At 40.5% G+C, this 13,700-nt stretch overlaps 1 protein-coding gene across 2 annotated transcripts; it reads left to right on the forward strand.

Moving 5' to 3' along the window:
• The first annotated feature begins 1,122 nt into the window (after positions 1-1,122).
• RMP24 (ribonuclease MRP subunit p24) lies at positions 1,123-8,546 on the forward strand. Of its 2 annotated transcripts, none has more exons than XM_082667297.1 (5): positions 1,123-1,250; positions 1,335-1,357; positions 3,637-3,842; positions 5,420-5,619; positions 7,967-8,546. In XM_082667297.1, the coding sequence occupies exons 1-5, from the start codon at positions 1,174-1,176 to the stop codon at positions 8,118-8,120; spliced, it is 660 nt and encodes a 219-aa protein (XP_082523423.1). In that variant the 5' UTR covers positions 1,123-1,173; the 3' UTR covers positions 8,121-8,546. The 2 variants fall into 2 exon arrangements, with proteins under 2 accessions (XP_082523423.1, XP_082523424.1); XM_082667298.1 differs by having other exon boundaries at positions 7,970-8,546.
• Positions 8,547-13,700: the final 5,154 nt, after the last annotated feature.

Genomic DNA, 13,700 nt, shown 5'->3' on the forward strand with positions numbered 1-13,700 from the left:
ATCATTAGCCATTAGACAAATGCAAATCAAAACCACAAAGACATGCTACTTCACACTACTAGGATGGTTAGAATTAAAAAACCAGAAAATGAGTGTTGGTGAGGATGTGGAGAAACTGGAATCCTTGTTAAAAATGGAATTACAGTATAACCCAGCAATTTCACTGCTAGGTATAAATCCAAAAGAATAGAAAACAGATACAGTAGCAAATACATGTTCAAGTTCATAGCAGCATTATTCACAATAGCCAAAAGGCAGAAACAACTCACATGTCTATCAATGGATGAATGGATAAACAATACATGGTACATACATACAACGTAATATTACTCGGGCATAAAAAGATATGAAGTTCTGATATAGGCTGCAAAGTGGATGAACCTCAAAAACATTACACTAAATGGAAGAAGCCTCACACCAGAGATTCCACGTATGATTCCATTTATATGATATGTCCAGAATAGGTAAATCCATAGAGACAAAAAGCAGACTAGTGGTCGCCAGGGGCTGGGAGGGAGGGAAGAATGGGGAGTAACTGCTAATGGGGTACCGGTAGGCTGACAGAAATGTTTCCAAACTAGTAACAGTGGTGTTTGCACAACACTGCCATTGTACTAAACATCGCTGAGTTGTTCACCTAAAATTGGTTAACGTTATGTCATCTGAATTTCAGTTGACGGAAGTTAGGAAGGAAGCTCGAGGCCTCGCTTCTCCCAGCTGCCCCCCGCGGACCGCGCTTCCGCCCGCCGCGGCCCAAGTCAGTACCCCAGCCCGCAAATTTGGAGGGCGACGGGGGCTGATGAAATGACAACCAGGGGTATGGTAAAGGAGGCTACCAGACAAAGACGGAGAGGCGGGCGGCACCCTCGGCTCCTGACGCTGCCACCCCTGCCCAGTCAAGCTGCTCCACCCAGACTATCGTCTGAGGTGATCGCCACCTCGCCCGCGGGGACGGGGACGGGGACGGGGTGGGACCCGGGGGGCGGGGCCAACGGCAGAGGGAGGGTCGCCTGCGCGCCGGACCGGACGCGAAGGCACCGGAACCCTTCAGCCTAGGGCACCTGTTTCCGGAGGGAGCTCTTATCCCGACGTCAAAGTCCGCCACGTTGGGAATCCGGTTTCCGGAGTCTCTTTTTGTGACCGGGTCTCAGCGGTGCAGAGGTGGCGGTGGCTATGAGGCAGAAGCACTACCTTGAGACTGCGGCGCGGAAACTACAAGATAGCTGCCCGGGCCAGGCCCGCTATCTCCTGTAAGAGAGGGAGGGAGGGGGAGCGGGAGGCTAGCCGCTAGGGGGTGTTTCCTTGTCCCTTATGAGTCTCTTTCTCTTTTGCAGCTGGGCCTACAGTTCGTCACACGGTAGGGAGGACGCCCGTTGGTTGTGGGTCAGGCTGTCGTCGCCCCGCTCGCCTTCATTCCCCACAACGCTCAGAATGATCCAAAAGAATCAGATCGACCCACTGCCATAATAAACCCCCTCGAGAGGCTTCTCAGTTTCGTAAAAAAATCCAAATTTCTTAACGTGCCTTATCTTGCCTGACCTATTAGCGGCATTTGACGCATTGATCAGTCTACTCGAAATAGTTTCCTCACTTGGCTTCCGGACCATCACAAAGTTCACCTCCTACCTCTTTAGCCAGTACTTCTGTTTTGCTGGTTTCTTCTAATTTCCCCAACTTACAAATGTTGGAGTGTCCCAGGACTCATCCCTTGGACGTTTTTTCTAGCTACACTCAATTCCTTGGTGACAGTTTTTCATCCACTCTCATGGCCTTTAAATTCTGCATACTGAGGACTTACAAATTTATATCCCCAGTCCAGACCACTCCCGCGAATCCTAGACTCATTCAGATACGTTGACAACTTTTTTTGAATATTATGCTAGGCGAAAATTCAAGCTTTATCCCCCAACACGACAACCCGCCTCCTCCAATTATTCCCATTTCAGTAAATGGTAACCCCATCCTTAAGAATTAGCCCCCAAACCTAGGAGCCACTCTTGACTCGCTAACAGCCTTCCTCCCCAAGCCAGTACGCCAGAAATCCCACTGGCTTTAAAATATATCCAATATCTAGCCACTTCTCTCCACATCCAACTTACCACCATGGTCCAAGCCATCAGTTTCTCTCCTGGATTATTGGCAATAGCTCCCATGCATTTCTACAGTCCATTCTCAATCCAGCAGCCAACGTGAGCCTAATAGAAACCTAAGCTAGATCATGTCACTTCTGTGCTACCAACTCTGAAATAACTGCCCATCTCAGAGTAAAAGTGAAAATCTTTTAAAGGGACTTCATGGCCCTATGTCATAGGTCTGCATTACCTCTCCGACCTGCTCTCCCTTTTGTTCACTGAACTCCAACCACTGCCAGGCCCCTGTGCTGTTTCACAGCCTTTGCACCTGCCCTTCCTTCTACCTGGAAATCTTACCTCACATATCTCCTTGGATTCTTCCTTCACTTCCTTCTGGTCTCTTGCAAATGTCACCCCACAAAGCCTTCACTGGCTGCCCTATTTAAGATTATAGCAGCTCCATCGCTATGCCCCATTCTCCTTTTCCTGTATTTCTTTTTTCTCCCCAGCACTTAACATTTGGCATTGTTGTATTCATTGTCTCTCTGCATGAATTGTCCTTTGTTCTCTGTGGTATTTCCCACACCCAGAACAGTGCTTGGCACTTAACTGTCACTCAGTAAATATGAATGAATTTTACATTTGGCAGAGCTAAGTTACGAACATGGTCTTTGGCTTTTTGTAGTGCTGTCTATCCCTAGCACTTAACACAGGGCTCACCAATAAATATTTATTGAATAACAGATAGTGTGCCCACCTTCCTTTTCAGCAGCATCACCTTCACACCTCACCTTTCCCGAAATAACCATGCTTGCTTTTTCACTGTACTTGTACCTGAAAGCCCGTTACCAATAATAGATGCCATTTCCAAATACAGATAAGAGTTTACAGTCACCTGTGATGACTTTTTCCAAGCCTGTTGGAAGTGTTTCTGGCTAGTCTATGCAGAGTTTAATAATTTTCAGGGCGTTTTAATCATATTCTGTTGCAGTTTTTACCAATCTTATCTTTATTTGTTTAGGGCTCCCCAAGAGCGTGAGTTCTGTAAAGGTAGCAACTCCTTTACTTCCATGTTTATGTCTCCACAGCCTAGCATGGTAGATGGTCAGTGAATGCTTTCTTGACTGCATAAAGGTCCTGGGGCAAGTCTGTTGTCCTGTTACCTTGTACTGCAGACAAAGCCCAGCTCACAACCACAGAATTGTGCTAATTGTTTTAAAAAGAAAAGTCACAATATAATTTGTTATTTTGTGATAAATGTGTTTGTAAAATTGATGAGAAATACAGCCTTTTTTACTTGGTAGCAAGTAATGAACAATGTAGCAAAGGGTGGGGACTTACCTATCTGTTGCTAAAAGGAGTGAATGGATAGAATTATAGTGTTTTATAAAATAAATTATTGCTGATTTATGCTTTTGTAAATTCTCATATTTTGAGTGTGCTTAAGGAAAATGTATATTTGCTTGTATTAAATAATATACTCTTTTGCATTTATAATATTGATAGTTTACAGTAACAAAATATTCTGTTTGCTGACTCGTGAGTTTCATTTGTATAATTTTAGATGATAAAAGCACTTTTGAAGGAACATGTCCATACTGTTTCCAGTTGCTGGTTCAGGATAAGTCTCGAGTACGTCTCAAACCCAAACCCAAACCCAAATTGACACCCAAAATACAGAAACTTCTTAATCGAGAAGCAAGAAATTATACACTCAGTTTTAAAGAAGCAAAAATTTTGAAAAAGTACAAAGACTCCACAAGTGTATTGGTAAGATTTCAATTCCAGTATGTATAAGTAAACCAGAATTTTCTTTTCTTTCACTTAAGATGAGGTTAAGAATTAGCCTGAATATAACTCAGAGGTTTGTAGTAGTATATTTAGATTGTCAAAATATATACATAGGATTTCTTTCTAGTGATTACTGTTTCATCAAGAGTACAGCTTATTTTTGTTTTTCACAATTACCTAAAACCAAACATCGTGAACTCTCAATTGCCCAGATCTTATTGCTGAGCACAATTATTTTCACAAAGTTGAGAATTTCTTGAGCTCACCAGTGTGACTTCACCTGAACTGCAGTTACCACTAAATTATTTTTTCAGCTAATGGTTCCTTTCTTCGAACAACAGTATGTATTAGGTATACATAAAGCTCTTGCCTTATGTATTAGGTACCAGTGTTACTTCTTCAGTCACCTCCGCTCCATGTCAGAGTATGTATTTAAGTTTATGCCCAACAAAGGTAAGTGCATCTTATGTTCATTCATCAAACATTTATTGAGGATCTATCTTATGCCAGACAATGCTGTGTATTGGGGATGTTAAGTGCAATAAAACAACCAAAAGCAAATTACTCTGGTTTACTGTATAGAGACCAGTATCAGATACACTTTATCTGCATGTTTTGTGTTAACATTCATCAACTATTCGAGTGCTTGCTTACTACCAGGCACTGTGCTGGGCATTCTGGACATTATGACAGATTATGTCTGGCCCAAGACTACAGTTGGTAACAACTTAGATTGGAACTGCCATATTTAGGAGTTTACCATAATTGGACAGGTAAATGAATTTTGCTATGTCATAAAATTGATTGTTTATAGAAAGCATAAAGTAACCTAAATAGACCTCTATAAATGCATTTTTACCTGCTCATGAACATCAGAGTACTTCTCAGCTAAACTAGTTTCTGTTAATTTTGTTGAGGCCTGGGCTGAATCCTGTGCCTTGTGAGTCAGATATGTAGAAGAAAGGCATTTAGCTATAAAATGAACCATGTGTTGAAAAATGAATCCTGAAAAGAAAGTCAACCTCTATCGCTAATGAAGAAGTATGAGAATGTGAGGATTCATTTGATTGGTTTTATAAATTGCTTTAGACCTGTATTTACAGAATAAAGGTTTGAAGGAGTCAATTAAATTTTCAGTGATATTTTGCCATGTTGTATTGGGAAAAGGCTTGGAGTTTGTCTGCAAAAAAATGCTAAATGTCTACTATTGTTATAAAGAACAACTTTCCAGATGTTAAAGGGTATCATTCCCAGTCTCCTCCATTCCCTGCCGAACACGGTTTTACACTGAGAAAGTAAAGACTTTATCATCTTTAAAAAGGTGTTTTAAATTATATACAAATGTTTAGCCATTAATTTTTTATTGAAGATTTTCTTTTAAGTTTGTGTCTTGTCTGATTCCTGCTGCTAGTTTACAAGCTTGCTGAGGGCAGCCTTTGTTACTCACCCTATAGTACCTGGTTTAGTCCCTTATGTATATGAATTTAATGAGCATGCAGTTTATTGGATTAAATTATAAGAGAAATCAGACCCACTATTTCTTCTTTTTATGGCAGGTGATTACTTGTAAAACATGCAACAGAACAGTTAAACATCATGGTAAAAGTAGAAGCTTTCTGTCAACATTGAAGAGCAATCCTACCACTCCTGCAAGTAAACTCAGCCTAAAGACCCCAGAGAGAAAGACTCTAAGTTCTGCAAAACTAAATCATGATATGTCTGGTTCCAAAGCCAAGAGCCCAGCATTGATTTTCAGGTATATTAATCCATTAAGCTATTTAAATTACCAGTGTTAACCCATGAGTTCTAATTTCTCTGTTAATACACTCCCTGAAATTGCCATGCAGTTGAGGAAGTCATCACTGCACTGACCTCCAGGTGTATTCCTCTACTTCCAGTCTCTCCCTGGACCTGTTCCCAGCTGCCTATTAAATATATCCATTTCCCACCCCTACATGTCCCCACAGGTAACTACTCAAACCTGCCCATCCTCCTAAGTTCTTTATTCTGTAAATGAACATGCCCTTCTAGACATTCTGACCTGAAATGGTGAGTATAGTTGACAATCCTACTTGCTCAGTCTTGGTCCAGTTAGTCGCCAGTTTCTACCCACCCTGCTTCCAAGGTGTCTGCAGCTATTCTTTCCTTTTTCTCCCTGCTGCTGCTATCTGTTCAGGTCATTATTCACTCTTTGCCAGGACTACTACAATAATTCCCTGAGTCTTCCTGCTCCTAGTTTCAAGCCCTTTTAGTCTGATATTTTTTATTTTTATTTTTTATATATTTATTTGTTTACTTATCTTTCACCGTGTTGGGTCTTCGTTGCTGCATGCAGGCTTTCTCTAGTTGTGGCGAGCAGGGGCTACTCTTCGTTGTGGTGTGTGGGCTTCTCCTTGCAGTGGCTTCTCTTGTTCTGGAGCATGGGCTCTAGGCTCACGGGGTTGCTTCTCTTGTTGTGGAGCACGGGTGCTGGGCATGAGGCCTTCAGTAGTTGTGGCACATGGGCTCAGTAGTTGTGGCTCATGGGCTGTAGAGTGCAGGCTCAGTAGTTGTGGCATGTGGGCTCAATAGTTGTGGCACGTGGGCTCTAGAGCGCAGGCTCCATAGTTGTGGCACACGGGCTTAGTTGCTCCACGGCATGTGGGATCTTCCTAGACCAGGGCACGAACTCGTGTCCCCTGCATCGGCAGGCGGACTCTCAACCATTGCGCCACCAGGGAAGCCCTGACAGGCGGATTCTTAACCACCGTGCCACCAGGAAGTCCAAAAGCACAGTTCTGATTAGAAGCTTTAGCACCTCACTCTGTAGCATATGGAACAAATACTCCAGCATGGATTTCCAGCCCCCACTACCTGGCACCAATCTGTCTGCCTCTCCTACTTGCCTTAATTCATCTTATGTGTCAGCAAAACTGAAGCACTCAGTTTACTTTCCTGCTCTAAACCTTTGTTCTTGCTGTTCCTGTATCAGAAGTTCCTGTGGCAATCTAACTGAATAGGGATTTGTGAAATGATACTAAGCTAACTGTGTGACTGGGCACATGTTTTATTTTTAATAATCCTCAATACACTCTTCACTATGCTAATCAATAAATTTAGCTCCATAGAAACTGTGAAAGGAATTTTTAAACATTTTGTTACAAAAGAGTCTGGTAGTTTCTTGAAAATCAATAACAAAATTCAGCAGGAACTGGATTATTTGTTTTTACTGAATTGAGGTTTTTTTATATTGGGTTTGACATTTAAAATTTCAAGTCCAGTTTTCTCTATATTCCTAGTTATTTTGATGTTTGGTACAATAGGAATTCATCATGGAAGTTTCTACTTTATTGGACATGTGCAGATAAAAGAACATTTTGCATATTTAAAATAATTCAATTGCATTTACACCAGACTCCTTCTTAGATATATGCAGGAAAGAGAAAGCTATTTCACATTTATCATGGATGGGGAGTCAGAAAAGGGATGAGACTGACAAACCCCAAATATTGTTTGGGGGGATGAACACAATTAGAAGGAAGGAAATAGAACGAGGCATAAATACACACATACCAGATGGGGAATCATCTATTCAGTGGATATTTTTAGAGGGCGTCCTCTGTGCTTGGCACTGTTAAAAAGCACTGGAATATACAGTTAGTTGTACAAAGTGTCTGCCCCATGGAGCTTATATTGTAGGGGCGAAAATACAATGGAATGGTACCTATATGTGTAGGTTGATATTCTTCACTTTTGAGAAAGAAATGGTCTTGAGCTGTGAAGAAAAAATATGTTTTTAAAGTCCTTGCTTAGAACTGTCATGAATCTTGGTGTCAGACTTACAAGGAACTCAGACCTGATGACACTTTGCCTTTAGCTTTCTCTTTCAGGTGGTGAAAGAAGCTTCCAGAACCCTCATTATACCTCCTAAATGTTGCCTGTAGCCTGTTTAGTGAGGAGATTTTTAAATAAAATTGGAATGACTTTGCTGGGTACAGCCACTGCTCATATATGGCCATAATTATGGAAGAGTAGAAAACGATTCTAGTAGCAGGTATCTAGGCTAAGAAGGAAGAACTGTTGTTTGTCAGTATACCTAAGTGTGGCTTTATGTTTCTTTTCAGAAGAGCTAAATCTGGACAGTCAACACCCATTTGCTCCTCAAAGAATGTGAGCAAAACAAAGAAACACTTCTCTCAACTAAAAATGTTGCTTAGTCAGAGTGAATCCGAAAAGAATCCAAAGGTGGACTTCAGAAATTTCTTGTCTTCTTTGTAAAGGATGGACTATGAAAATAAGAAATGTTTAATGTAATTTCTGAAACTAAAGTTAGTCAGAAAACCTACTTTTAAAGAACTTATTTATTCTTAAAATACATGGAAACTAGGGTTCAAGAGCAAACTTTTCTTGGCATTCTTCAGCGTTTATGGAGAAAATACCTCATTAGAATGAAAAACTGAAACCTGCCTACCTCACCAGGTGATTGTGAGGATCAAAAATATATGAAAGGTCCTTGTAAGTAGTAAAGATATATATGGAATTGAGTGGTTATATTATTATTTTCTCCTCCCTTAAGTTTTCATTATGCCATTTTATTTCATAAGGAAATTGAGATCTTTATGAGAGGTGTGCTTACTCCTTTCTAGGTGTCTGTAACCTTATTGATAATTCAGAAAAACAATAAAGTATAATATTTCACCATAAGTGGCATTTCATTTGCTCTGGTGAAGACTTATTTTTAGGTCTAAAATTTATATCAGAACATAACATGGGAAGACAGAGTCAAGATGGTGGAGTAGGAGGACGCAGAGTCCGTGTCTCCTCACAACTAGGGCACCTACCAGATGCTGGTGGGGGACCTCGACACCCAAGGGTATGGGAGGAACCCCCAAAAGATAAGGCAGAACATGGGCGGGGGAGCGAGGGGGGAGGAGAGGTGGAGGTGGAATGGGACTGGCACCCCTGAGGGGTGGCGGTAGGGGAGGGGTTCCCACGCCTCAAGAGGCCCACTCACTGTGAGGGGATCAACAGGGATGCGGAGAGACCCTCGGGGATTCAGAGGATCGGAGGGGAGCACAGCTAGCATTTCCCCTGCCCACTTGGGCCCCAGGGAACCTGCTGGGGTCATGGGCCTTGTCTTCCACCCTCCAGGGCCCCCTCTGGCTGTGTGGGGGCATTGGAGGATGGGGGAGGAAGAGTAGAGGTGAATGGGGACGGACCCTTGGGGGTATGAGGATTGGGGGGGAATGTAGCTATCATTTCCCGCACCCACTTGGGCCCTGGTGAGCCTGCTGAGGTCCTGGCCCTGATACTCTGCACTCTGAGGCCGGCAGCACTCCAGGGCCCCATCCAGCTGCGCTGAGCCTAAGCCCCGCCCCCCACTTGGGCCTTTTCTGGCCCCGTGGGACCTGAGCATAGGCCCCAGCCCCCTGCCTAAACCCCACCCTTGCCTAAGCCCCACACCCTGCCTAAGCCAAGGCCTTTGCTGGCCTTTTTTTTTTTTTTTTTGCTATTTTGGTTCTGTTTTCTCTTCCAGTTGTTGTTTCATTTATACCTTTATTGTTTCTAATATATCTATTAGTTTTCTAATTTTATTTCTTATTCTTTGTTATTGTTATGTGCCATGTTGGTTTTTTTTTTTTTTTTTTTTTGCTGCGTGGCTTGTGGGATCTTGATTCACAGGTCAGGGGTCAGGCCTGAGCTCCTGTGGTGGGAGCACTGAGTCTGAACCTCTGGACTAACAGACAGCCTCAGACCCCAGGGAATATTCCTTGGAGTCAGGTCTCCCAGAGTTCCTCATCTGTGCACCAAGACCCAGCTTTACCCAACTGCCTGCAAACTCCAGTGCTGGAAGCCTCATTCCAAACAACCAGTAAGACAGGAACACAGTCTCACCCATCAAAAAAAATGAGATGACAAAAAAATATACTACAGATGAAGGAGCAAGGTTAAAAACCTACAAGACCAAATAAATGAAGAGGAAATAGGCAAACTACCTGAAAAAGAGTTCAGAGTAATGATAGGAAAGATGATCCAAAATCTCGGAAATAGAATGGAGGCACAGACTGAGAAAATACAAGAAATGTTCAACAAAGACCTAGAAGAACTAAAGAACAAACAAACAGAGATGAACAACACAATAACTGAAATGAAAAACACACTAGAAGGAATCAACAGGATTATAACAGGCAGAAGAACAAATAAGTGAGCTGGAAGATAGAATGGTGGAAGTAACTGCCAAGGAGCAGAGTAAAGAAAAAAGAATGAAAAGAATGGAAAACAGTCTCAGAGACCTCTGGGACAACACTAAACTCACCAACATTCAAATAACAGGGGTCCCAGAAGAAGAAGAGAAATAGAAAGAGTCTGAGGAAATATTCAAAGAGATTATAGTTGAAAACTTCCCTAAATTGGGAAAGGAAATAGCCACCCAAGTCCAGGAAGCACAGAGAGTCTCATACAGGATAAACCCTAGGAGAAACACACCAAGACACATATTAACCAAACTAACAAAAATTAAATTCAAAGAAAAAATATTTTAAAAGCAGCAAGGGAAAAGCAAAAAATAACATATAAGGGAATCCCCATAAGGTTATCAGCTGATTTTTCAGTAGAAACTCTGCAAGCCAAGAGGGAGGGGCAGGGCATATTTAAAGTGATGAAAGGGAAAAACCTACAACCAAGATTAGTCTTCCCAGCAAGGATCTCATTCAGGTTTGATAGAGAAATCAAAAGCTTTACAGATAGGCAAAAGCTAAGAGAATTCAGCACCACCAAACCAACTTTACAACAAATGCTAAAGGAACTTCTCTAGGCAGGAAATACAAGAGAAGAAAAAGACCTACAAAAACAAACCCAAGACAATTACGAAAATGGTAATAGGAACATACATATCGATAATTACCTCAAATGTAAATAACTTAAATGCTCCAACCAAAAGACACAGACTGGCTGAATGCATACAAAAATAAGACCCATATATATGCTGTGTACAAGAGACCAGACCTAGGGACACATACAGACTGAAAGTCAGGGGATGGAAAAAGATATTCTATGCAAACGGGAATCACAAGAAAGCTGGAGTAGCAATACTCATATCAGATAAAATAGACTTTAAAATAAAGCCTGTTACAAGAGATAAGGAAGGACACTACCTAATGATCAAGGGATCAATCCAAAAGAAGATATAACAATTATAAATTTTTATGCACCCAAAATAGGAGCACCTCAATACATAAGGAAAGTGCTAACAGCTATAAAAGGGGAAATCGACAGTAACACAATAATAGTGGGGGACCTTAACATCCCACTTACACCAACAGACAGATCATCCAGACAGAAAACTAGTAAGGAAACACAAGCTTGAAATGACACAATAGACCAGATAGATTTAATTGATATTTATAAGACATTCCACCCAAAAGTGGCAGAATACACTTTCTCCTCAAGTGCACACAGCACATTCTCCAGGATAGATCACATCTTGGGTCACAAATCAATCCTCGGAAAATTTAAGAAAATTGAAATCGTATCAAGTATCTTTTCTGACCACAACGCTATGAGATTAGAAATCAATTACAGGAAAAAAAACTGTAAAAACCCCCACAAACACATGGAGGCTAGACAATGTGCTGCTAAATAACCAAGAGATCACTGAAGAAATCAAAGAGGAAATAAAAAAATACCTAGAAACAAATGACAGTGAAAACACGACAACCCAAGACCTGTGGCATGCAGCAAAAGCAGTTCTAAGAGGGAAGTTTATAGCAATTCAATCTCACCTCAAGAAACAAGAAAAATCTCAAAACAATCTAATCTTACACCTAAAGCACCTAGAAAAAGAACAAAAACAAAAAACCCCAAAGTCAGTAAAAGGAAAGAAATCATAAAGATCAGAGCAGAAATAAATGAAATAGAAATGGAGAAAAAAAATAGCAAAGATCAATAAAACTAAAAGCTGGTTCTTTGAGAAGATAAACAAAATTGGTAAACCTTAGGCCAGACTCATCAAGAAAAAACAGGAGAGGACGCAAATCAATAAAATTAGAAATGAGAAAGGAGAAATTACAACTGACAATGCAGAAATAGAAAGGATCATAAGAAACTACTACAGGCAACTACGTGGCAATAAAATGGACAACCTGGAAGAAATTGACAAATTCTTAGAAAAGTACAACTTTCCAAGACTGAATCAGGAAGAATTAGAAAATATAAACGGACAAATCACAAGTAATGAAATTGAAACTGTGATTAAAAATCTTCCAACAAACAAAAGTCTAGGACCAGATGGCTTTACAGGAGAATTCTATCAAACATTTAGAGAAGAGCTAACACCTATCCTTCTGAAACTCTTCCCAAAAAATTGCAGAGGGAGGAACACTCCCACTTTCATTTTACGAGGCCACCATCAACCTGATACCAAAACCATAGAAAGATATCACAGAAAAAGAAAATTACAGACCAATAACACTGATGAACATAGACGCAAAAATAATCAACAAAATACTAGCAAACAGAATCCAACAACACATTAAAAGGATCATACATCATGATCAAGTGGGATTTATCCCAGGGATGCAAGGATTCTTCAATACACACAAATCAATTAATATGATACAGCATATTAACAAATTGAAGAATAAAACCCATATGATCATCTCAATAGATGCAGAAAAAGTTTTTAACAAAATTCAACACCCATTTATGATAAAAACTCTCCAGATAGTCAGCATAGAGGAAACCTACCTCAACATGATAAAGGCCATATATGACAAACCCACAGCAAACATTCTCAATGGTGAAAACCTGAAAGCATTTCCTCTAAGATCAGGAATAAGACAAGGGTGTCTACCCTCCACTATTACTCAACATAGTTTTGGAAGTCCTAGCCATGGCAATCAGAGAAGAAAAAGAAATAAAAGGAATCCAAATTGGAAAAGAAGTAAAACTCACTGTTTGTAGATGACAAGACACTATACATAGAAAATCCTAAAGATGCCACCAGAAAACTACTAGAGCTAATCAATGAGTTTGGTAAAGTTGCAGGATACAAAATTAATGCACAGAAATCTCTTGCATTCCTATACACTAACAATGAAAGATCAGAAAGAGAAATTAAGGAAACAATCCCATTTACCATTGCAACAAAAAGAATAAAATACCTAGAAATAAACCTACCTAAGGAGGCAAAAAACCCCGTACTCAGAAAACTATATACTGTATAGCACAGGGAACCCTACTCAGTGCTCTGTGGTGACCTAAATGAGAAGGAAAACCAAAAAGGAGGGGATATATGTATATGTTTAGCTGATTCTCTTTGCTGTACATTATAAACTAACACAGTATTGTAAAGCAACTATGCTCCAATTAAAAAAAAGAAAATTATAAAATACCAATGAAAGAAGTCAAAGATGACACAAACAGATGGAAAAATATACCATGTTCTTGGACTGGAGGAATCAATATTTTGAAAATGACTATACTACCCAAAGCAATCTACAGATTCAGTGCAATCCCTATCAAATTACCCATGGCATTCTTCACAGAATTAGAACAAAAAGTTTTACAATTTGTATGGAGACACAAAAGACCCCAAATAGCCAAAGCAAATTTGGGAAAGAAAAACGGAACTCGAGAAATCAGGCTCCCCAACTTCAAACTATTACACAAAGCTACAGTAATCAAGACAGTATGTACTGACAAAAAACAGAAATACAGATCAATGGTACAGGATAGAAAGTCCAGAGATAAACCCACATACCTATGGTCACCAAATCTATGACAAAGGAGGCAAGAACACACAATGGAGAAAAGACAGCCTCTTCGGTAAGTGGTGCTGGGAAAACTGGACAGCTACAT

This window comes from Grampus griseus, assembly GCF_964374135.1.
Source record: "Grampus griseus genome assembly, chromosome: 12".
In the NCBI taxonomy this organism is placed as follows: Eukaryota; Metazoa; Chordata; class Mammalia; order Artiodactyla; family Delphinidae; genus Grampus; species Grampus griseus.

Excerpts from the sequence above, each read along its gene's own strand:
- RMP24 (XM_082667297.1), top strand. The coding sequence starts at position 1,174 with ATGAGGCAGAAGCACTACCTTGAGACTGCGGCGCGGAAACTACAAGAT. Across the intron at positions 1,358-3,636 it reads GGCCTACAGTTCGTCACACG|ATGATAAAAGCACTTTTGAA; the intron begins GTAGGGAGGACG and ends GTATAATTTTAG. Across the intron at positions 3,843-5,419 it reads AAGACTCCACAAGTGTATTG|GTGATTACTTGTAAAACATG; the intron begins GTAAGATTTCAA and ends TTTTTATGGCAG.